This window comes from Parasteatoda tepidariorum, chromosome 3 (assembly GCF_043381705.1).
Source record: "Parasteatoda tepidariorum isolate YZ-2023 chromosome 3, CAS_Ptep_4.0, whole genome shotgun sequence".
NCBI classification, from domain to species: Eukaryota; Metazoa; Arthropoda; class Arachnida; order Araneae; family Theridiidae; genus Parasteatoda; species Parasteatoda tepidariorum.
Genome location: NC_092206.1, coordinates 32332646 through 32355736, shown reverse-complemented (window position 1 = coordinate 32355736; position 23091 = coordinate 32332646). Strand labels below are relative to the sequence as shown.

Here is a 23091-nt window from a genome sequence, read left to right as displayed (position 1 = left end):
TTTTTGTGTACATAAACCATATATATATTTTCTTTTGTATGCTTTCTTGCAATATTTCTATTATCTATAAAATTTAAGTACTTACCCATTGATCTAAAAAATAATTTCTCTTTCCCTCGCGATTTTCATTTTCGTAACTCGTGCCAAAAAATGTCGATCAAACCCGATGCCAAAAGTAAAAAATACAGCAAATAAATTAAAAAAGAAAGAATTACATTAGATGGTGCCGGATATTAATCTTAACTAGTGGGCTGCGTCCCCTGTTCGCTAAAGCTCGCCAAATTGCTACGCAATCTTATATGGTTTGATTCGCAAAGCAAGCTCGCTTCGCTCGCTACTAACTTAGGTACATTGCAAATGCACAAAATTCTAAGAATTCAAAACAATCATTCAAATCCATATAACAACTTTTTTTTAAAAAAAATTTTAGTAAATACTAAGTCATTAAAATAAATTTGGATTCAAATAAATAACACGTAATTCGTTTAACCTATTAGAAATGTGCTATAGTATAAAATCTTAAGACAAAATTTATAAAACTGATATCTCTTTAAAAAGGTTAAGATTTTGGCGTGAAAAAAGCGCTTTCTACAAAGTACTAAAATAGAGATCTATCGACAATGACTACTCACTTCTGCCTAGCTTAATAGTATGAGACTGCCGCAGCTGATAAGGTGAATTTCGGAAGAGATCACATTTGGTGAGAATGCACTCTCTGGTTATTTCATTTTCTGTTTTTAAAAGCGCTATAAGTTGAGCCACCTTAGCTATATTTGGCATGTGACATTTTTAGCGGCAATCATTGGTCTATTTTCTAGCGTTGCCATTCGGGGAGTTGTAATGAGGCTTTTTTTTATCGCCGTGTAAGAGAAATATATANTTCGGAAGAGATCACATTTGGTGAGAATGCACTCTCTGGTTATTTCATTTTCTGTTTTTAAAAGCGCTATAAGTTGAGCCACCTTAGCTAGATTTGGCATGTGACATTTTTAGCGGCAATCATTGGTCTATTTTCTAGCGTTGCCATTCGGGGAGTTGTAATGAGGATTTTTTTTGTCGCCTTATGTGAGAAATATATATATAGATATTTATATCGAAATTTTGAAAAATACGAAAACTGAAGAGAGATTAATACCATATCCAGTGCGAATTGCTATGTGACATAAGGTTATAGTTATATATTGTCAACGAGTAAAAGTACTATTCATTTATTGCTTTTTATCTTTTGTAAATTCCTAAATTTAATTTCTCAAATGATCAGTTGAATGTTTTAAAATCCAAGTATCATTTCATTTCATTACGTTTGACATATTAATAAAATAAGCTTGCTAAAATTATGATAACTACGTATTTTATTAAAAAAAAAATTCGACTTCGAAGGAAAAAAAAAACAATGATGAATAGGAAGCAATCATGAGTGGAGCGAACATGGGTAATGCCTCCTAGTATCGTAACAAAAACTTCCAAAAAATCAAAAAAGAACTTCCAAATGTATTTATGCTCATAAAGTTTAAGCATAAAGCAATGGTTTTCAACAAATATTTTTTTTCATACATTTGTTTTAAGGTAGCTTTGCACTAAAAATGAATTTCTTAATTTAATATTGTTTTTCATCCTATCTCAACTAGTTCCTCCAATGATTTGGATTCCTCATCAACTAATATTCTCGTCTTTTGGTGAGACAGTTTCTCTGGATTGTTACACAGAGGCATTCCCTATGTCCATCAATTACTGGACGAAGGCGGACAGCTGCAACATCCTGCATCCCAACGACAAGTACGCTGTCAGCATCTCAGACAATATCTACCAAGTGAGCATGAAACTGGTGGTTTCCAACATTGGCAAGGATGACTTTGGCGTTTATAAATGCATCGCCAAAAATTCACTTGGATCAACTGAAGGACTTATTCGATTGTACGGTAAGTTCTCTTCTTTTTATTTTCGTCAGTATGAAGATTAAGATCCTGAATTTATCACTATGGCGTGAATGTTTTGCACTTTATTTTGTACTCTTTAACTTACAAAAAGTTATGATGATACTTAACACACATAAAATTTAACAAATTGTCTGTGAGGACGTTAAAGATTGTCTTTAGACCGAATTTATCAGTACATTTATTTAAATTTTAACCATTGATTTTCTGTTAATATTCGATAAACTATGTTAATGCATGTTTTCAACAAATGCATGGTTATATAGAGTTGAAATTTCAGAAAATTGTTTTATGATATATGACGTCATATTTTCATGGTACCATTAATATAAATGGAACCATTTATTAATACCAAAAAAAAATGAATAAATGGTTATACATTTACTAACTATTCATACATACTATTTATTTATAAATTTTATTCTTACTTATATTTTTAGATATTGCATATTTGCAGAAATGAAAAGATTTTTTACGAATTATACTGTATATTTTTAATGAGATAATCATAAAATGCTATATTTTGTTTAAACTATATCCACGTTATGAAGGAAAAAAGATAATTTTTCAAATTCCACCATATTTTTTGGTATACTAAATATGAATAACTTATTTCTTCTATAAATTATATTCATTTTGGAAACCAAAACTATATTCTTCGGTATTCTGAATATTACTCTCCAAACTCTAATTTAAAGTGTATGGCTGTTCGAAACAAAAATACTATTTTCTAAATTTCACTAGATTTTTAAAATATTTCCTTAAAAAAATTAATTTTCTACAATATTCTATATAAATTTATAGATGGCTTAATATCTTGATTTAATCTAACAATTTCTTGGTGTAAAAGATATGTTTCAATAGGTCTTCGAATCTCAGCTACCAGTTATCTCACTTTCCACTACACTGTAAAAAATCAAAGTTCAAATTTCGGTATAAAGTACCAGCCTAATCCATATGCTGGTACTTAAATGGGTGCATCGTCCGTATGAATCATTTCACCGTAAAATCCATTTAAACCATAAAATATTATGCCGCAGATTTTGCAGTAATATTTAACTTAATTAACTTAATTAAATAAATCTTAACAGCATATACGTGATTTTGTGGTAATTTTAACTGCAGATTTTTTGTTTCGTAACATGATAAGATAAAAATGAATTTTATGGTAAAAAGTATCGGCAACCTGAGTACCTTTAGTTTTTACCGTAAATTGATCCGGATTTTTTACAGTGTATATGCTGTTTCAATTTTGAATACATGGGATTTTCAAATTCAACTATTATTTGCTTCGGAGCCATTTTGACACATTTAGAGAAACCTCTTTTTACAGCGTGAAACTACAGTGTAGAACTATTACATTGCAGAACTACATTTACAGTGTAGAACTATATTTACAATGTAGAACTATATTTACACCATAATTATTATTATAAACCGCAAAAAGTTCTATTCTAAATTATATTCATGTTAGAAAACAAAGAAATTTTTTTCCGAATTACACCATATTCTTTTCCCTAACTATAAAAGAAATCCAATGAGGCGTAGAACTTTCGATAATTGCGGAATTTGATGATGACGAATCGATCTTCAACTCATTCCAAGTATGGTATTTTTTTTTCGTTCGAAAATATACCTTTTCTTTATGTTTTCTCCCACAGCTCAAACTTTTTTAACTCATTTGTGTCCACTCCAATGCATCGACTTTCTCTAACTCGATATATTGTCTTATCGCTTTTTTCATTAACCCGCAGAGGCCAAGCCGCCAATTTCCAAGCAGAACAACAAAAAAGAAACCGAAAAGGAAGAGGAAGAAAACCAAGAGAATAGTAAGTTAGATAATTTTCTTCAATTTTGTCACCATTTCTTTTAATTTTATTCCGCCTAAGTGAATTTCTTTTTATCGCTTCAACATATAGCGTCTTAATTAACTTCCGAACTAAAACAGTGAAAAAAACATAAAAGTTGCCTTTTAATATTAGATTCATTTTTTACATTGCGAATGTGTATTTTTTCAACAGTTTCGAAAGTTTTTTTCGTTCTAGTTTCCAACAATGAAATGAAGTTTCGTCGTAATGGATAAATTTAGTTATAGTTTTCTTCTTTTTTTATATATTAAAATGTAAGAAAGTGAAAATTATTTTATTTTAATTTTAAAATGCAAATTAAATAGCAGATGGTATTTTTTTACAAATATTTTCACCATTTCTAAATCATATCTTCTAATTTCCGCAGCGAATAGAGAGTTAAATAAATCTTAACAAAATCTCGTTAACTTTAGAGTGTCGCAAAAACAATCTTTCAACTGGAAAATAACTGAAATAATAATTTTATAAGTTTATTCAAAATTCAATTGTTAATTCAATTGTTAATCAAATATTTAGTTTTTTTTTTAAATCTGAACAACCTCATCTCAAATTATTTTTTCAAAGTTTTAACAAACGTAATTTATGTAATATCTGATAGTAGCTGTAGAAAATAAAAACTTAACGATCAGTGTTAAATTGCCTTCCTTTGAGATTGTGAAGGCACATTTTTCCAACTGTCTCAAAAACATTCTTCTTTGTTATTAATCACAGACAAAAGATTAAAGTATGGTACATTAGAATGAAATATGTTTGTATTAAAATGCAATTATTATTTTTTTCAAAAGGCGTGAAAACCTAATTGACATTAAAGAGCAAAATTTTAAAAAAGTTTCATGCTGCAAATTACAAATAACATAAAGGAAAAGATCACCAATTGCTTTAGTAGAAAAGCAGTATTATTTCGATCTAAACGTTGACAGCTCAGAGCAGGCTAAATAGTTTAAAATCACTGCTTTTGTAAATTTTTTTAAGTCTTTCTGTGAAAATTTTTTAATAATTTTTTATTTATTTACTTTTATTAAACCCGAAATCATCGCCTCCTGCTTGTTCTATTTATTCATCACTTTTAAAAACAATTACTCATCTCCACTCAGAGAATGCTACACACTCAATCATCGTCTTTTTTCCTCTATATTTATTATAAAAACAAAAACAAAATGTTTACAAAATGTAATGGAACTAATATAATTTTTTGTATAAACCCTTAATTAATATAAAATAATCGTAACTAAAATAAGTGGATATCCGTATTTGAAAAATAATCAAACGTGCTAGAAAGAAAAACTAAACTTGGGAAATAATCAAACGTACTACAAGAAAAATTAAACTTGGGAAATAATCTAACGTGGTAGAAAAAAATTAAACTTGGGAAATAATCAAACGTACTAGAAAAAAATTAAAATATGGGAAATAATCAAACGTACTAGAAAAAAATTAAACTTGGGAAATAATCAAACGTACTAGAAAAAAAATTAACTTGGGAATTCAGATTGTGTGACTCAATGAGAAGAAATACCTGGGAGGTCATTTTAACAAAAAATTGAGCATTAAAAACTACCATTCAGTTTAGTTTACCTTATCAATTAAAAATTACCAAAAAAACGTACCGTAATCTGGTAGTTTAGAAATTACTTTTTCTCAGTACATAAAGAAAGATCATAATAATTTCCTGCATTCATTACAGTATAACAAAATCTTACTCACCTTATTTAAATAAATATATTTTTTTATTATAAAAAATATAATTTCCAAAAAATGTATATATTTTTTTAGCTGACATCTTACATTATTTATAAGGTCCTAATTAATTTACATCGCATCTTAGTTGATTTGCTAACTGACAAACATCAAACGAATTGAAGGTTAGCTCTTACTTCTATGTCTTTTTTAAGCTACAAATGAGCATTTTTTATGAATATCAAAATTTACTTTTTGTCACTTTTACTTCTAAAAATATTAAACATGGCACAAGAAATTTTTTTTATAAATATTACTAAATCANTTCCAAAAAATGTATATATATCTTTTAGCTGACATCTTACATTATTTATAAGGTCCTAATTAATTTACATCGCATCTTAGTTGACTTGCTAACTGACAAACATCAAACGAATTGAAGGTTAGCTCTTACTTCTATGTCTTTTTTAAGCTACAAATGAGCATTTTTTATGAATATCAAAATTTACTTTTTGTCACTTTTACTTCTAAAAATATTAAACATGGCACAAGAAATTTTTTTTATAAATATTACTAAATCACAAGCGAAGACAATTTTTAATAAAAAAACTTTTCGTTAAATAAAATTGTAGAAAAATGTTGCCATCAAAGAAATGCACAGTAATTGCATGAAACTTCTAGTTCGCTTAATAAATTATAAATATAAAATGGAGCTGAAAGGTTCAGTTTTTATTTCTTTGGTTAGCAAAACTATATATTTAATATTCGCAGAAAATAGTGCAAACAGAAACGACTTATCAAATATTAGTATTCAAATCTCAACGGAGGCAAATTAGCGTCATTTCAAAAACAGTCGGTGAAATTAAAACTTGTGAATGTTTATGCTTAATAAATTTGAATTAAAAATGAATAGTTTATAGAGAATTAAACTTTTTCCATTGAGTGGACAAATCTAGAATTTTATTCTCTGAAAAGTCTGTTTACCGCTGAGAATGCCACCTAAATATGTATCGACCAAACAAATTAAATCTACGAAGTCTTCTGGGAATGATTTATTAAATGCTGAAATTTATGGCCTTGGAAGAAAGTTTAAGCATTTGCAACCTCCCGGCGGATCAGAAACTGGTGTTTCCGATGCGTTCAGATGCCCAATGGAATCCAATAAGTCGCCAAGTAATGATTTTTTGAATAATAAAATTTATGGTCTTGGAAGGAAATTGAAACACTTACAACCTCCTGGTGGATCAGAAACTGGCGTATTTGATGCTTTCAGGCACCCTATAGAAGCAATTTCTACCGCCAAAAAAGTAAAGGGCTACTTGAAGTCACAAATCTTTGAATCGTCTCCATTATCGAACGATAACATTGCAGCCAATTCACCATCCGGAAGAAATTGGCCCGATAAATATAAATCAACCGTTTTTGAGCCTGATGAACCTCTAAAACCACTAAAAATTAAAATTGCTAATAATAATCCAATAATTGGGAAGGATGATACTAAAATAAAAAATAGAAAGTACGAGATTCGTAACCCTATTACTTCTGAAGGCATTGAGGATAGTTTCAAACCATTGTGTTATAAGCAGCCTCCTGGCGGAAAGTCAGGCCTTGTCTTAGAATATAATGAAAAGCCTCAGCCGTTTTAAAAAACTAATGTCATTTTATATAGTTGTGTGACTGTGAATGTTAAGAAGAATACTCTTTTAAAAAAATGCTGATACTTTAATTTAATTTAAAATTGTTTGTTATGTAATTGGAATTTAGCATAATGAAAAATTAATTTTAAGAAATATGAAATTGTTTAAATCTTTAATTTGAAAATAAATTTTTATTTCACTTTCTGTCAAGTTTACTATGAATTTTAATTACGTCTTTACGCTTTGTATGTATACGTAAAAAAATTTTGGACAGACCTGCGACTTATTAAATGTATTTATTGGAAAAACCATCCTTACTTGTTTAAAGTTTGTAGAAAGTAGTTTTAATTAAAATGGATTTGTCCTTCACTATGCAGTATTACTACGATCATAAATAGCCAAGTTACAGCAAAATATAGAAAAGATTTTTTTCGGTTTAATTGACACCCATGATTTGTTTTTGGTATTTTTAGATCAGTTGATCACAGGAGAAAAATCGCCAAAAAATGCACACCACTGCCATTATTGCTTAATATTACCTCCAATTCATTATTTTTTATTTTTAAATGCATAAAAATTAAATAAAATAAAATAAAATAGAATGAAAAATTTAAAAAATAAATAGTTGATTTTCTTCGCGGTTTATAGAAAATTACCTTCTTTTTACCAGCAGCTTTATTAATTCACTATACGCAATATCTAAAAACTCTCCTGTACGCTTTACACTTTTTTGGAAGGGAATGGAGGATTTGGGATAGTAATTGTAATAATTTTTGCTGTTAAGTGAAGGATCGAATGAGATCAATCATGAGACAATCAAACCAATAATTAAGAAGTTATATGGGTTGTACATTCAAAAATTTATAACTTATTATATACAATTCTTTCATTCCACTTTCATATAAGTTCAGAAACTATAGATTTTAACCAGACACCTAAAATACTACTTGTTCTATTGACTCCTAACTAATCTATACAATTTAGCGTAAAAAGTAAGAAGGTAACAATACTTGATTTGGCTTGATAGCTAATGTGATGCATAAATATGGGTGCAAATACAAAATTGTACATTGTGGTACGAAAAACATTATAATTTCTAAACTATTGGCCCGATCGTCTCGGAATTTGGCTCATTCGATTAAGCGCAAGAAGTAGAAAGGAAATAATGCTTTACTTGAAGGTATAAAGGATATTCAATACCTGCCCCAACATCATCACCGTTTCACCCCACAAAAAAAAGTAAAAAAGAAAAGTGAAGAGTATAGAGAAAAGTATATGAGTTTCAGTCTTCATTTATTATGACATAAAAATAAATTTCTGTGAAAACTAATATTGGGTTTTATTTTTTCCAAGAATATGTCTACAAGGTACATTTATTAGTAAGTACAAAGCTGTATGTTGTATATTTATAGAAACTTTTATAACTTTTTATATTTGGTCCGATCATCTTGGGGCTAATTTTATTCAAATAAGCGCGCATTTACATCAGAAAATATTCCTTAAATGTTCAGATAACTCCAAGAACAGTTTTAAAACCGTACTTAAGACACGTCAAAAATCATACATTTTACGCATAAAAAGCTAATTAACTTCAGAATTGTTCATTTTATTCAGCCAGGAATAGTGTCCTTCAATTTAACATAAAATGTATCGGAAAGAATATTTTATTTGGTTAAATAGTGAGGTCTGATGCCCAAATAGGTACAAGTACCAAATTGCACATTTTTGCTAATGAAACCTTAGTAATTTCGAAACTACAGGTCTGATAGCTTTGTGATTGGGTTCATCTAATTCAACGCAATACATACCTCACTTGCACGTGTGTTGCACCACTCCCATTTCCTTCAGAAAAGGAGCAGAGTTCAGATGAGAGTAATAAGAAAAAAAGTAAATATTAATTTCCTTAAATTGTTCTGAATATTATACTTTTATTTTCAGACACTTTTTTCTCAGTATGAAATACTAGCATAAAGTACTAACTAAACTTTTTTTCTGAAAACTGTCACCAGCAATTATTTTAGTACCAATTTTACATTGAATTTTTCAAATTTAATGCTTCCTTCTGAGAAATAAGGAATCCACACCACGACTCTTGAGAGTAAATTACTTTAAATTTTTCAAATGAGGCTTAAATTATTTCTTTTTATCTCTTGATATTCTAAAAAGTTTTTTCTCCGCTTAAGAAGTTATATGTCAACAAAGCTACAAATTTCAAAGTAAGAAAATAGTAATTTTTAAATCAATGCATTTAGCATAGTCCCGCAGTGGACTGATCGTTAAGACACGGTTCCCAGCAGATCACCGAAGTCAAGCATCACTGGCTACGGTCAGTGTGCGGGTGGGTGACCACTTGGATCAGTCTGCGTAGGGATCGAGGGTGTGCGGTATTGGTCCTCATTAAACTGTGCTACCGTAAAGGGTTCGACTTCGCGCGCAGGTCGTCGTGCTACCGAAGCGGGGGTGCCATCCCTTCCGCAGAGGATCAAAATTGTGATGGCATGTCTTCGGATCATCCTCCGGGATGTNCACTGAAACCAAGTGTTTTTTAAATAGCCCATTGTGCAGCTCTAGTGCGACGTAAAGTAACAACAACAACAACATTTAGCATAAAATACGAGACCATGAAAACAGTCCGATTTCGGAATAGGAATTTATTGTTTTAGAACTTTTTCTTAATTTATTAATATGCTTTAAATTACATTAAAAGTTATTTGAAATTATTTATTTACTCCGTAATTTTCATTTGCTAAATTTTTCTTCATAATAAGCTCACTATTTTTTTTATTTAATTATGAATTCATTTGTTTTGACACTATTATTCATATTTTGGGAGGGGATTCAATAAATCTATTACTGCACTACCTATTGTAGGTGCTCATATTTGTATATTTGGTACCGATTATCATGACCCCTATTGTTTTTTTATTTAAAATACCAGTTGTAAATTTTCAAGCAACCGCAACTGATTAAGCAACACTCAAATCAATGATGTTTTGACATTTTTTAAAACCCCTCCTTAAAACGAATAAGTCTTCATTTTCTGAAATTAATAAACAAAATCAAAATTAATTACGAAAAAAGCAATTCAGGATTTCATGTTCTTTTATTTAATGAAACTAGAACTAATTTTTCTAAAAATTACCTAATACAAACTACTTAGAGATTTTTGTCATAATTTTGTTCAAAATTTTGCAAAATAAACAGATTCTGCACAGCATGCTGAAATCTTCTATTACTCTTAATGTAATATGTTTTATAAAGATTGATTCATTTAATATCAATTTTAATTTTGTTGTTTTTTATCCAGAAATGAGTTTTGAGAATCCTGTAAAGACATTTATTGAGTTGAATACAGTACTTTATACATGTTTTGTATTCAATGTGCTTATTCCATCGCCCAATGGTCTGTTTAACGAAAGGGTGAAACGGTTTATCAAGTAAAAGGAGGAATTATCAGGAATTAGATAACGAGGTCGCACATAAATGAAAAATAATTTCGTAACCCCTTAACTATCTTTTTGTTTCTAAACAAAAACGGTCATAAAAGTGACTACTTTTTCATTCAGGAAAATTATGTAAAAAGAGGTATTTGTACAATATATCGCTGATGGGCTGCTACAGTGGCACAACTCAAAAAACTCGTGTTTTGGATTAAGAACAGGTGTAAATAAGAAAATGCACATTCTTTCAGCAATAATACTTGCACAACTTGCATAGTTCAACTTCGTTTAAGCAAACGAAAGCATTTCTTATGCATTTTACTTAGCAATGAAAACTTTAAACCCACTTATCTCAAGACTAGATTTTTCGATTTGTGCCGCTTTTGCAGCCCATGAGCGATATGTATACATTTTTGATTATTGGAATTTTTTTTATCTTGAAATTCTAAACTTTATATGTACTCCATATGCCCATGTAACTCTGATTCCATCATATACACAATATTGGAAAATATTTTTTTTCTCAGAACACAAATCACGTGTAATCATAAGGATCATAAGTAGCTCCACTGAGACTAAGAAATACATATCCGAAATGCATATATTTGGAAAGCGCTGACACTTAATTTCCTTTAAATAGTCTGGAGCAAGACTCTAGTGTATGAAATAAGAAATAACAAATTTCAGGGCGCAAGAGATTAATAGGTTTAAACCTTTTTGTTACATTACTTTTGAACGTTCTGTCCCGAAAATATCAAGGGCACGAGAAATAGGAAACAAGGGTTTGAACGGGAGCCAAATGGATGCGGTTAATCTATAATTAACAATTTGGCAGTTGCTGAGCTTGTTTTTTGTGAGACGTAAATAATGGTAAACTCGCCAATATTTCCAAAGCCTTCTTGAATGTCTATATTTTTTCTGTGCCAAATTTCGTGCTTTAGATAACATCTGTTCAATTTCTATGGAATGATGGTTTGCTCTGACAAAGTGACTTTGTAGTATTGGATGGATAAAATATTGCCTCATCAATGCTTCTGCAAATTTGAAGCAGATCCATTGTTCATTACCATTTAAATTGGCTAGTAATTGAAAATTCCGCAGTTTCCTCTAAACCGGATGAAAGAATTGTTGAAGTTTTCATTTGCAGAAGCACCTAAAAGGGAATAAATCTTCAAATGGAATAAACTTTATCCCATTTTGGGAAAAATCAGCCTAGAGCGATGTGAGTGAAAGATGGCGACCGACATATGTACGTGCATAAGTCACTATTAAAATATTCTCAACCTTGGCTCTGAGCACAAGAATAATAGAATCAGTGCTGTAGTCTTGGCTCGCAATCCATTTTTTCGTACTACTGCCATTTGGGTCCACTGTAAAAAATTCAGGATAAAAATAAGAAACAAAAAATATCTGATATGCCGTATTTTCTACTGTAAATTTTACTGAATCACTGTAACTAAAAAAATATTACTGTAGAGGTTACGGTATAAAACTTTACGTTAAAAATAGATTTTACAGAAATTATATATATTTTATGGATACTGTATTCAGTATGCCAGTACATCTCACAGTGATTTTATACGGAATTTCAGAAAAAGAATTGCAAAAAATCATAATGTTGAGTCCTATAATATTTTATCGACAAATAATTAAATAAAAATATTAAAACAAGACCTCAATTTGTTTTAAGAATCTTGTTTTTCTTTATTTTTCTATCGTTTGTGCATAATACTATTGCTATACTTAATTTGTTGACTGTAAATAATTAGTACTTACGTAAACCCACAATATATTTCACTAACCTCCTCTTAACGTCTCTTTCTTCGATATAATGACATTAAAAACAGAGCACTAAGTTTGCAGTTAAGAAATATCCATGTTCTTAACCTAAGCCTATCTAAATTCAACGTAAAATCACATAAGACATGAGAAATGTGATTTATGGAAATAATATAATTTATTTTTAAATTAAATTTGGTAGCACGTGGATGAAAGAAAATCAAATATCGCGCGAATGAAAAACTTTAAAAATCAGTATTTATTTTTATTTTTAATTTGAGTAAAATCTTAGAGAGTTTGCGATTAAAGAAGTTCAAAAAAAATTAATGTTTCCACTAATAGCTAGTTGCAAAATATACTAAAGTATAATAGAAAGCCAAAGCTATGGTAGTAATTACAGCAACATACAGCATTTCAAAAACTGAAGTCAGTCCAAAGCGACCCTACGTCGACAGGTCGAGAGATTATAAATGCTCACCAAATGACAAATCCTTAAATGCCGAACTGTATGGTCTTGGAAAAACGCTTAAGCATTTGCAGCCCCCTGGTGGTACAGAATCTGGTGTGTTCGATGCTTATAGGAAACCTTTAAAAGAACTTCCGGCCAGAAAGTATGTTAAAGATCACTTCAAATCCTGCATATTTCAAGGCCCTTGTATATCTCCACCACATCGAGTGATTCCTCTGGAAGAGACTACTCTCTACAAATTATTCCAAAAGCCACCTTCTGCTGGTAGAAGAAGTCTGCGCAATAGATTTAAATCAACAGCATTTGATTTCGATCCGCCAAAGAAGCCAATGCAAATTCTAATAGTCAAACGAGACCCAATCACTGGCTGCAATTGCCAAATTACGGATGGGGAAAAGAAACTCAGAAAACACATCATCCGAAATCCAATTACGTTTGAGGGCATAACGGAAAGATGCATACCCTCCCGTTGCAAGCAACCTCCTGGAGGGACATCAAGTTTAATTTTAGAATATGACGAATCTCCTCGATCATTTTAGAATGCAATAAGGGAGCTTTGATTTTAAATTTCTCGCCAACGTAGAATTTTAATATTGGAATAATTTTAATTAAGCATCAGCATATTTGTATTAGATTAAAGCATACATGGTAAATTAAAGGAATATTCGTAAAATTATTCATTATTTATCTCTTTGAGGGTTTATCATTTTATGGTTACTATCATTTTGTATTTTTATTATTATATAAGGGTTGACATTATTTCATGGGTTATTTCACAAAATGGTCCTAAACAAATTAAAAATTAACGTCGAAACTCGGGTTTTCCATTTTTCTATCATAAAAATAACATGAAAATGTTTACCATTGTTTTGCAAGAAACCACCTGTGGAGGAACTTTAGCTTTAATTATAGAATATGACGAATCTCTCCTCCACCATTTCTATATGCAATAAAGGATTTCCCATTTAAAAAAAATTCTAAGAAACATTGAAATTACGTTGTAATTTTCGTCCGCACATCTTTGATGATTTTATTTCCATTCCTAACTAAATTTCCACTCTCTTGCTGACAGAAATAATACTCTTTTGCAAACATGATGCACTGATGTTTTTTTTTAATTCACCAAGTAATACAAATATGAATTTTTGGTATTTTTTGATCTGCCGGGCGCTATAAAATTCACCTATTTCTAGTTCGTTTTATTTACTTTTTATGTGCATGAAAATTAGAATTTAAAAAACGGAAGGAAAAAAAATTGCTGAAGTTTTCAGTGACATTTCGCTTCCACCCGGTTTACCAAACAATACTGTTTCTTAAAGTTAAAAATGTGAGATTTCTTAAATTTTGATAATATTACCTTTTAAAAAATAAATTTTTTTTTCACCAAAATTTCAGTATTTATCAACACCTTATATCATAAAATTAAAGTCGCCAAATTGAAGATTTTTATAAAGAACGTGTAAGTTGATTATTAGTTGTAAAATAATTTGATTCAACGAAAACTGTTTGTGTACGATATTGTAACATGAATTTTTAAGTTTAGTTTAAAAATATCAAAGGAGTAATAGTTAAACTCCATAAAAAACCATGTTAATAAACATTTTTAGATTCCACTTTTTATACCTCTGGTGATGGTGACTAAGAAATGCTTTTTATATAAATCTAAAAATTATTCAGTTGTATTCGCCTGGTAATCGTGTACTATTGTAGCTTAAATATATGTTTTACTTTTCCAAATGGAAATAAATTGCGTAATAGTATACACCAAAGAGCCATTACATTATGGTCACCCTGCTAATAACATGTAGGACCCCCTTTAGCCCTCAAAACTGTTAGTACCCGCCGTGGCATTGATTCCACAAGGTGCTGATAGGAAGTCTGAGGTATCTGGTACCAAACGCTCACCAACTGGTCCTGCAATTCCCTCACATTGCGAAGGGGTAGCGTGGCAGCACGAATATCATTTTCCAAGTAGGACCACAAATGCTCTATTGGATTAAGGTCAGTTGAATTTGGGGGCCAAGACGTGACTTGAAAGTCACTGGAATGTTCCTAGACGATTCTACCCTTATGACATGGCGCATTATCCTGTTGGTAAACACCATCCCCCGTAGGAAAAACTGCTGCCATGAATGGGTGAACCTGGTCTGCAACTATGTTCAAGTAGATTACAGACGTCAGGGATTGTTCTATGAGGATTATGGGTCCTAATTTGCCCCATGAAAACATTGTTCCTGGGCGAGAAACCATGAAAACCTAGGAGAGTTCATTGTTATAGATGGAGGGTGGCCATAACGTAATGGCTCTTCGGTGTATATTTCAAAATAGAATTTGAAACAATGTAGAAGGAAAATAATTTTTTTTCATTATTATGATCCTTTTATTGTAACTGCAAGCGTGCAACTTCTACAAATTTTTGGCGACAACTAAATTAACAAATCATTGCTCCGAAATGATATCATAAACTGTGTTTTCTCAAAGTCAGAAAATAAACTGTAATTTCACTAATTTTTCATCAAAATATTTTTTGATTGCGTTGATATTTTAATTGGCTCGTAGACGTGTATTAGACCGTGATGGCTCAATTGTTAAAGACATTAAGCTGTCATATTCAAAGACTGGGGTACATTCCTCCCACCAACCCTACCTCAAATCGATGGCTACCAAAAAGTAAAAGCGACATTAGGCTCAATAGTGACCATATCGAGATTAGTATGACTTTGGTCACGATATTGGGGAGCCTTAACCTAAATGATTCCACTGGTTTATAATAGGCTGTTGAGTCAAGAATATTTTTAGATGGCAGCAAATGTTATTCTCTATGACTCCTATATATTTCCCCAGGATCTTTTATGAATAATTACTATGAATAAAAATCTGTTTAATTGTTGAATAAAAAAACGAAAGGAAGAGAGTTCAAATAACAAATTTTAAATTTCAGTACATCATTGTTTGCGGATTATAAGGATAAATAGAAAAAAATTTAGAAAAACAGGATTAATATTCTGTATTGCTTATATTTATTATTTATTTATGTTCTTACGTAAAAACAAGTTTTTTTACATAAAAAACCTGAAAAATAAGTTTTTAATTCACTTTAAGAATGTAATTGGAAAATAGAATTTTCATAAGTTTAATTGACTAATAAATTATAACGATTAAGAATGCATTTGTGTAAAAGTGAATCAGTAATTCAGTAAATGAGTATCGCACAATATTGCCTTGAAATAAGGAGTGAATAATGAAAGAAAAGATAAATGACAAATGTAAACATAATCACCCGGCTAATTATTGTATTTGAATCAAAGAATGGGTGTGTTAGAAAATGTAAGAATAAAATCGTACCTCCTCTTTCCATTTTTTGTAGAAAATATAATTTTTATTACTCCCATACACTCTTAATTAAATTAAATAATTATATGCCTCTCATTAATTTTTAAGTAATTCTCACAATTCCTTTTCAAATAAAAATAACGAAAAAGTATTTCAGTGAATCAACGTTAAAGGAAAGCCCTTATCAGCAAAAGAGCAAATTAAGTTGTTTATTCGAATCAGTAAAGGAAAAATACGTCAAACCTATAATTTGTGATCCAGTAATTGTGGACAACATTTTATAAACGCTTATTTTTTTTATTCTCTTAGTTAAAAAGAAAATATTTAATTATTTGTTCCTTTGATATGCTTCTCAATTTTTTTAATTAATTTCCTTTTTAATATGATAATCTGGATTCGTGCTTGGGAACATCTCAAATATAAAAGTCGGAGTTTGTAACTTTTCGTACGTGCTAACTCAATCGTTTGTCTGAATCCTTTGCAGTGGAGTGTTATTTTGTATCTCTTATGACTCTAGAACCAACTTGAGCCTTCGATCCAAAAAGTCGTTTAAGCATTTTTATTATTCGTCAGAGAAAATTTTTTAAAAAAATGATTTTTTTTCGCATTAGCTTTAACACTATACATTGCAATAAATAAAATTGTAGACGATTCTGTTTATGATTTTATAGCATGTTCATTAATGTCTAATTATTTTTCGTAAGTTTAGACATCAGCATGAATGGCATGAATATCGGTGAATGGCATGTATATCGGTATTATGTCACTGAATCAGCACTGCTTAAGTTATTTTTAAAAGATTTACTCATTTTGTTCATAGTAGAGCTTTTGAAACGAGTCTTTGGGAGTGGATAACGTGCAAATTTTTAAAAAGAATTAATAAAACCAACTAAGACGAAAAAGTATGAAAATAAAATAATATTTAAAAGATTTTCTGAACCGAAATTAAAAAGAAATTAATTTCAAAAATAACATTTTTGGATAAAGTGGATATGGTGATCGAGAAGAACAATCATATTTTAATTTTATCTGAAGATTATCGGGTAAAAAAGATGCGTGTTTAAAAACGGGAAGTAGAGATTGATAAAAGTAGGAAAATCAGCAATAGATTTGAATGAAAATAAATAAATAAATAAGTTACAGTCAGCAAATCAATGGTGTATGTCTTTTTTTGACACAATTTTTAACCGTTTTCAGAAGTTATGCTCATTGTTAGTTTTTACACTTTTATACACTATTGGTAACAAAACGTAAGTGTGACTATTATAATCGGTGATATGGAAAAGCCATGTTTGGATCGAAATAGTAAGCCTTATACTTTTAACGCAGTAGTCTTCATGGTCTTACAGTTCTGAGCGAAATACAAGTGCAAACTAACTATTGTGGAGCCTTTTTCCTATAGAACTAACCAGCATTTGAGTAAAAGGAGATTAAAACCATGAAAATCTTCGATGGTTAGCCTGATGACAAGGTTATTCTAGCCCATGATCTGTCAATCACTGAAGGTATTTTACGTAAGTACTGTGGTCAGTGCAAACAGGCAGCAGAATTCACATCCACCAGCCACCATTGAGATTTGAATCTGGGTCATCTTAATGGGATGCAAGCACTCAATTCCCTGAGACACCGCAGCTAAATCAAACTACATTGTCATACTTCTTGAACTAGATTGAAAGATGCCTTAAACTGTAATAAGGTTTGATTTATCACCTTGACCTTTAAAACATGACCTTTAAATGATACTGGTAGTTTGTAGTACAGATACTACGCTTTGGTGTTGAACCGATTTTTCTGAGGGAGTGAGGAAAATTAATTACGCGCATTTTTACAGTAATAAAATTACTTGATAAATCAGTATTTATAAGTCCTTAATTAACTTTAGCACATTGAAGTTTCAAAGTATTAATTCCTATTTATTTATTTCAGATAAATTAGAAACCGGTTCAACTTATCGTGAGACGTATGAAGAAGTTCGGATTAAAGGTAAATGTATGTATTCCATAACTCATGTTTAAAAATTTTTTTCCCTGATGAGAATTTTTTTTTTAGTAGAAAAGATATAACAAATATTTAACAAAAAATATCTCATGCTTTGCGTTTAAAGATACATACGAACATTTCTTTGTTTAAACCAAGCAAATGTACTTTTTAATTTATCGGTTATATTCTATCGGCTATATTTATTTGAAAATTTAGAGATAGTGTCAAAGTTAATATCTATTCTGATAATTTAAAGTGTTTTTACTATTTGCAGCACACGCATATATTTTTATTCAGTTTCGTTATTTTAATAAAATTGATTTTTTTTCATAAAAAAACTGCCATTTGAAGATAGAAACTTGAGTTAAAGCTTTTTTAAACATACTCACTAAGTTGTACCATTATGCTACTTTGGTAACTTTTTAATTGGGTTAATATGCCAGTTATACTATTATTTTCCTCTTATCATTCTTCTCTTTAAAAAATGAAATTTAAAAGAAATTATTTTGTTTTCAATGTTAAAATTACTATGTAGGGATATAATGAAACAAGTAAATTACTTTTTAGCTGTATTACAGATAGTTACAATATATAGATTAATAGATACTTACCAAAGTTAACACAAAAGTTTTAAAAAATATCCTTATCACTTAGTTAAGTCCAACCATATATCCACTTAACCTCACCTCAAATAATTCATAATAAATAGAATTCTGAAATTTATTCTTAAATATCTACGTTCCTTAGATGTTTTTCAACTATTTTGAACTAAAAACGACTTTCTTGGCAGTTTTCAATGATATTAGAGAAAGTTCATCAACAGCATAAACTAACATACTGTATAAGTTGATCATAAACAGATCATTTGCAAACATTTTTTTCTTCATATTTTTACACTGAAATAAAAATACTTTCCACAATCTTATTAAATGTCTCTATATCAAAAAAAATATCTTAATTTAAAAGGATTAACTGGATGTCTCTTAACGTATACTCACTTTACCCCATGTATCCCCTTTACCCCACTTGACCCTACTCAATCCACCATCTTAATGATTTAAATCGCCTACCTTACTTATGTGAATTATATTGAACAGACGATGTTTAGCTTAACAGCTTTCAATGAATAAGCTTGCCAATTTTCGACGGTTTCAAAATATGTAGAATAACCGAATTGAATACATAAGATAGTTGTCGTAAATTTTAAATATGGGCATTCACCTTCAAATATGGACACATAAGAAAACTGGCGTAAATTTGATCCCTTTAATGTAAATTTCACTTTTTATGTATTTTGTCACATTCTTCAAGCTACTTAAGCAAAAACAAGTTCTTACGTTTAAGAATGAAATTTATCAAAAATTTACATTTCATACTTTCATGAAAGCAGAAGTAGAAAATTTATTGCGTTTAAAATATTAAAATATAAGTAAAAGTACAAAATACAAAATTTAACTGAAATTGGTAAAATACTTTCCGAATCGTAACATTTAAATAAAATTCTTATTTTAGTACTTTTGCTTTCCTGAAAATCAGTAGAATATTTTTTATGTGATAAAATTTTAAGAACTTAGCATTTCAATGTTTTCATTTATCAAGATATATTAGCTCACTTTCACCCATAATGTGCTTATTTTATTTCAAAATATATTCTTTAAAATAATGTAAAATTTTTTACCTTTCACTTTTGAAATTTTTTCGACCGTTATTGATATCAAATTAGATTAGAATTAGTTACAAAAATTTCTTCAGAAATAAAATTATAACTAATACAAAAAATAGATTCTACATGAAAGTATTCTTAAATAAATTATAATAATTTTGTAATGAATTGCAATTTTATAATAAATTTAAAGAATCGTACTGCATATACATAGTATAGCGTTGAAAATTTCCTTAGATGAATTTATTTCCTAATAAAGTCCTCTAAATCTAATACATAATAAATTCATCCATTCATATGCTAAACTGCACAAATCTTTACAGCTCAACAATTTCATTACATTTATATTTACATAAATGAAATTCTCTACAATGGTGATATTAATCAAAGAGTGTAGGAGCATTTCAAATGCTTATCATTTCTTTGTATTTAGAAATGTATTGCTTTCATAATTATCCATACAAGGCTTTACAAGTGTCTTTGATCTTTGGCATAGTTTCTTACAAGTCTAAATTAATTTATAAAACAAAAAAATATTTAATATTTATCCCTGATAACGGTTATTGACAGAAAAAATGACAGGTTTTCTTTGTTTTCTTTCTTTTTCTCTTCAATGGTAGAAATCTTAAGTATTCAGAGAAAAGACCACTTTTTAAAACATCAAAATTGGAATCACGTTAAACTCCATAAATTAGTTACTTTTATTTCTTTTCTGAGCCAACTAGAGCAAATTACTTCATATCGAAGTTTAAAAATATCTAACGCTAGCATTCAGATCATTTCCCAAAGTACCTATAAACTTGAGTCACTAGATTTGAAATGTTCCGTTGAATTAAATTTAACCCCTTCCCTCTCGCTCCCGTGAAAATGACGGGGTGAGGTTTCGCCCTCTATTTCTCGCTCCCGTAATATTTCCGGGCTGGAGTGTTCAGTAGTAACGCGCAATAATAATAAGACTAATTCATTTCTTTTGCCCGGAGAACATTTTACTTCTCATTTTACACACCAGATGGCCAGGATACTTTTAAGGTAATTGTAGATAGTTCGTTTATTTTAAACTAGATGTCACCACTAATCAGTTTTCAGCCATAAAAAAATAGGCACTTTCATGACCGTTTTCTTGAAAATTAACCGATCGTTAAGGGGTTAAGTTATGAGAGAGGTCACTATTAAAAATGGTATATTCAAGTTCTGCCTTAGTTCAAGTACCGAAAGAGAAAGACCTATGGTAGTTTCGTCCCTTTAGCAACTTTTTTAGATTGTTCCCCAAAGTACCTATAAACTTCTGGAGCTACTTGACTTGAAATGCTACGTAGGATTACATTTAAGTTATGAGGAAGGTTTATATGCAAAACGTTATATACAAGTTTTGCGTTGGTTTTGGTATTAAAAGTAAAGGTCAATGGTAGTGTTGTCCCTTTAGTAACCTTTTATGTAGTAAATTCTTCACTTCATTAACTAAAAATATGGTTGAGGAAAAATTTACTAATATTACCCTGACACGATCAATAAAGGGAGATAAAAAATCTTAAAGGGAGTCGATAGGACATACACCAGTAATGCTAAGACTGTCCTTTTTGTACCTTTGTACCAATGTACCTTTTTTCAGCATCTAAACAAAACATTACTTCAGTGTTTCTTCACAGAATATTTTCATACACAAGTTTGCACTGAAATAATCGTTAATACATATCTTTGGCAGAAAGCTTTTTTAAAAATTATGAACTGTAAGCCTTTATTTTTTACAAAAGTTTCATCATTCTTGGGCAAAACATTTTCAAAAAATATATCTATTAATGCTAAAACATAATCATTGCATACATCCCATAGAATCTCAATTATATTCAAAAGATTTCAAAGTGATATTAAATAGTTTGTCAGAAAAGGTACATTGAAAAAGGTTAGTTTTAGCATTATTGATCATAAATGTCATTCTTAGACCAACTGACTCCCTATAAAATAGAAAGTAAACAGTGAAATTCTCACCTTGCCAATGCTCTAACTTATTGAATAAAAATACTTCAGCAGCATCATATAAGTACAGGTCAGCCATTTTATGTACACAATTTAGAAACAAAATGTAGGTTTCACTAACTATTTAATGCATACAATATTTTTTTTTCACTTTTTGATAGATTACCTCCTTTTGATAAATTACCACCCTTATTGCTTTATAGACGTGGTTTTTTTTCTTCATTCTTATAAATTTATGAGTAAAGGCTCTTTGTTTTAGAATATGGATGTTCGATTACGCATATATATGACGACAGTAAATTGAATATTTTTATGTCAGAACACAATAAGTTTGACTGTTCTTACGGTTATGATTTAAAATTAAAATACATCCCTCAGTTTTGGAAAGTATTGAAGCGTTTGAGTATTTTTTTTAACACTTCAAAACACGATGTGAGTAAAACGATCCCAGTAATTCTTGACAATATTAAAAACTACTAAAATTATAATAGTTTTTATGGCATGAACAACTACGCTTTTAATCTATCCTTTATATATTTCGAAAAGTGTAAAGATAAAACAAATCGCTTCATTGCGGATATGCATATGATGGCCAAAATTCTCTTGGAATTTCTTGACCAAATTTTTTGATTGAAAATTTCTGCTCCGGAAAGGGTTAAAGTAAAATGTATATATTATTTGCATTTGTATTTCGAACTACAATAGAACCTAGATTATTCAAAACTTTTTCACCCATGTATCATAAATAAACAATTTCCAGTAAAGTCTGTTTCTTTAATAACTGCAAATGAATTTTTATGAAGAATTTTTATGAATTTTTCTGCGCAAATGAAAGGTCTACAACGTGCTCTTTTAATTCAGTAATACAGGGGGTCATCAAAATTAAAAACACTACTTTCACTACATGACTAAACATTTTAGCTATTTATGACTAATAAATGAGTGATGCATGCAATCACCAAGTTTCAAAACTTTCGGACCGAATTACACTCCATAACAAAAATATCGACGCACAAAGAACGCACTAAGATGAAGCAAAATCGACGCTCGATCAGGCAGGAATGATGCCGACTGGGGACGTATAGTCTTTAGCGACGAATCCCGCTACCAACTGTGTCCTGATGATCATCCTGAAGACGTGTTTGGAGACACACAGGGCAGAGGGGGGATCCTGCCTTCACTATTGCACACCACACTGGACCTCAACAAGGCATTATGGTCTGGGGTGTCATTTCCTTTGACAACCGGACCCCTTTGGTCGTCATTAGAGGTACACTTACTGCACAGCGGTACGTCGACGACATCCTAAGACCTGTTTTGCTACCGTTCCTTTTGCA

At 30.1% G+C, this 23091-nt stretch overlaps 1 protein-coding gene across 2 annotated transcripts in view; it reads left to right on the top strand.

The window, feature by feature from the left end:
• Nucleotides 1-23091, top strand: part of LOC107447254 (lachesin) — a 108633-nt gene that overhangs the window by 64184 nt on the left and 21358 nt on the right. Inside the window, exons 6-8 of one of the 2 annotated variants that reach the window (XM_071178475.1) lie at nucleotides 1629-1919; nucleotides 3689-3763; nucleotides 18064-18120. In XM_071178475.1, the coding sequence (XP_071034576.1) occupies nucleotides 1629-1919; nucleotides 3689-3763; nucleotides 18064-18120 (423 nt within the window). Of the gene's footprint in view, nucleotides 1-1628; nucleotides 1920-3688; nucleotides 3764-18063; nucleotides 18127-23091 lie in introns of both variants that reach the window. The other variant, XM_071178474.1, reaches the window with a different exon arrangement.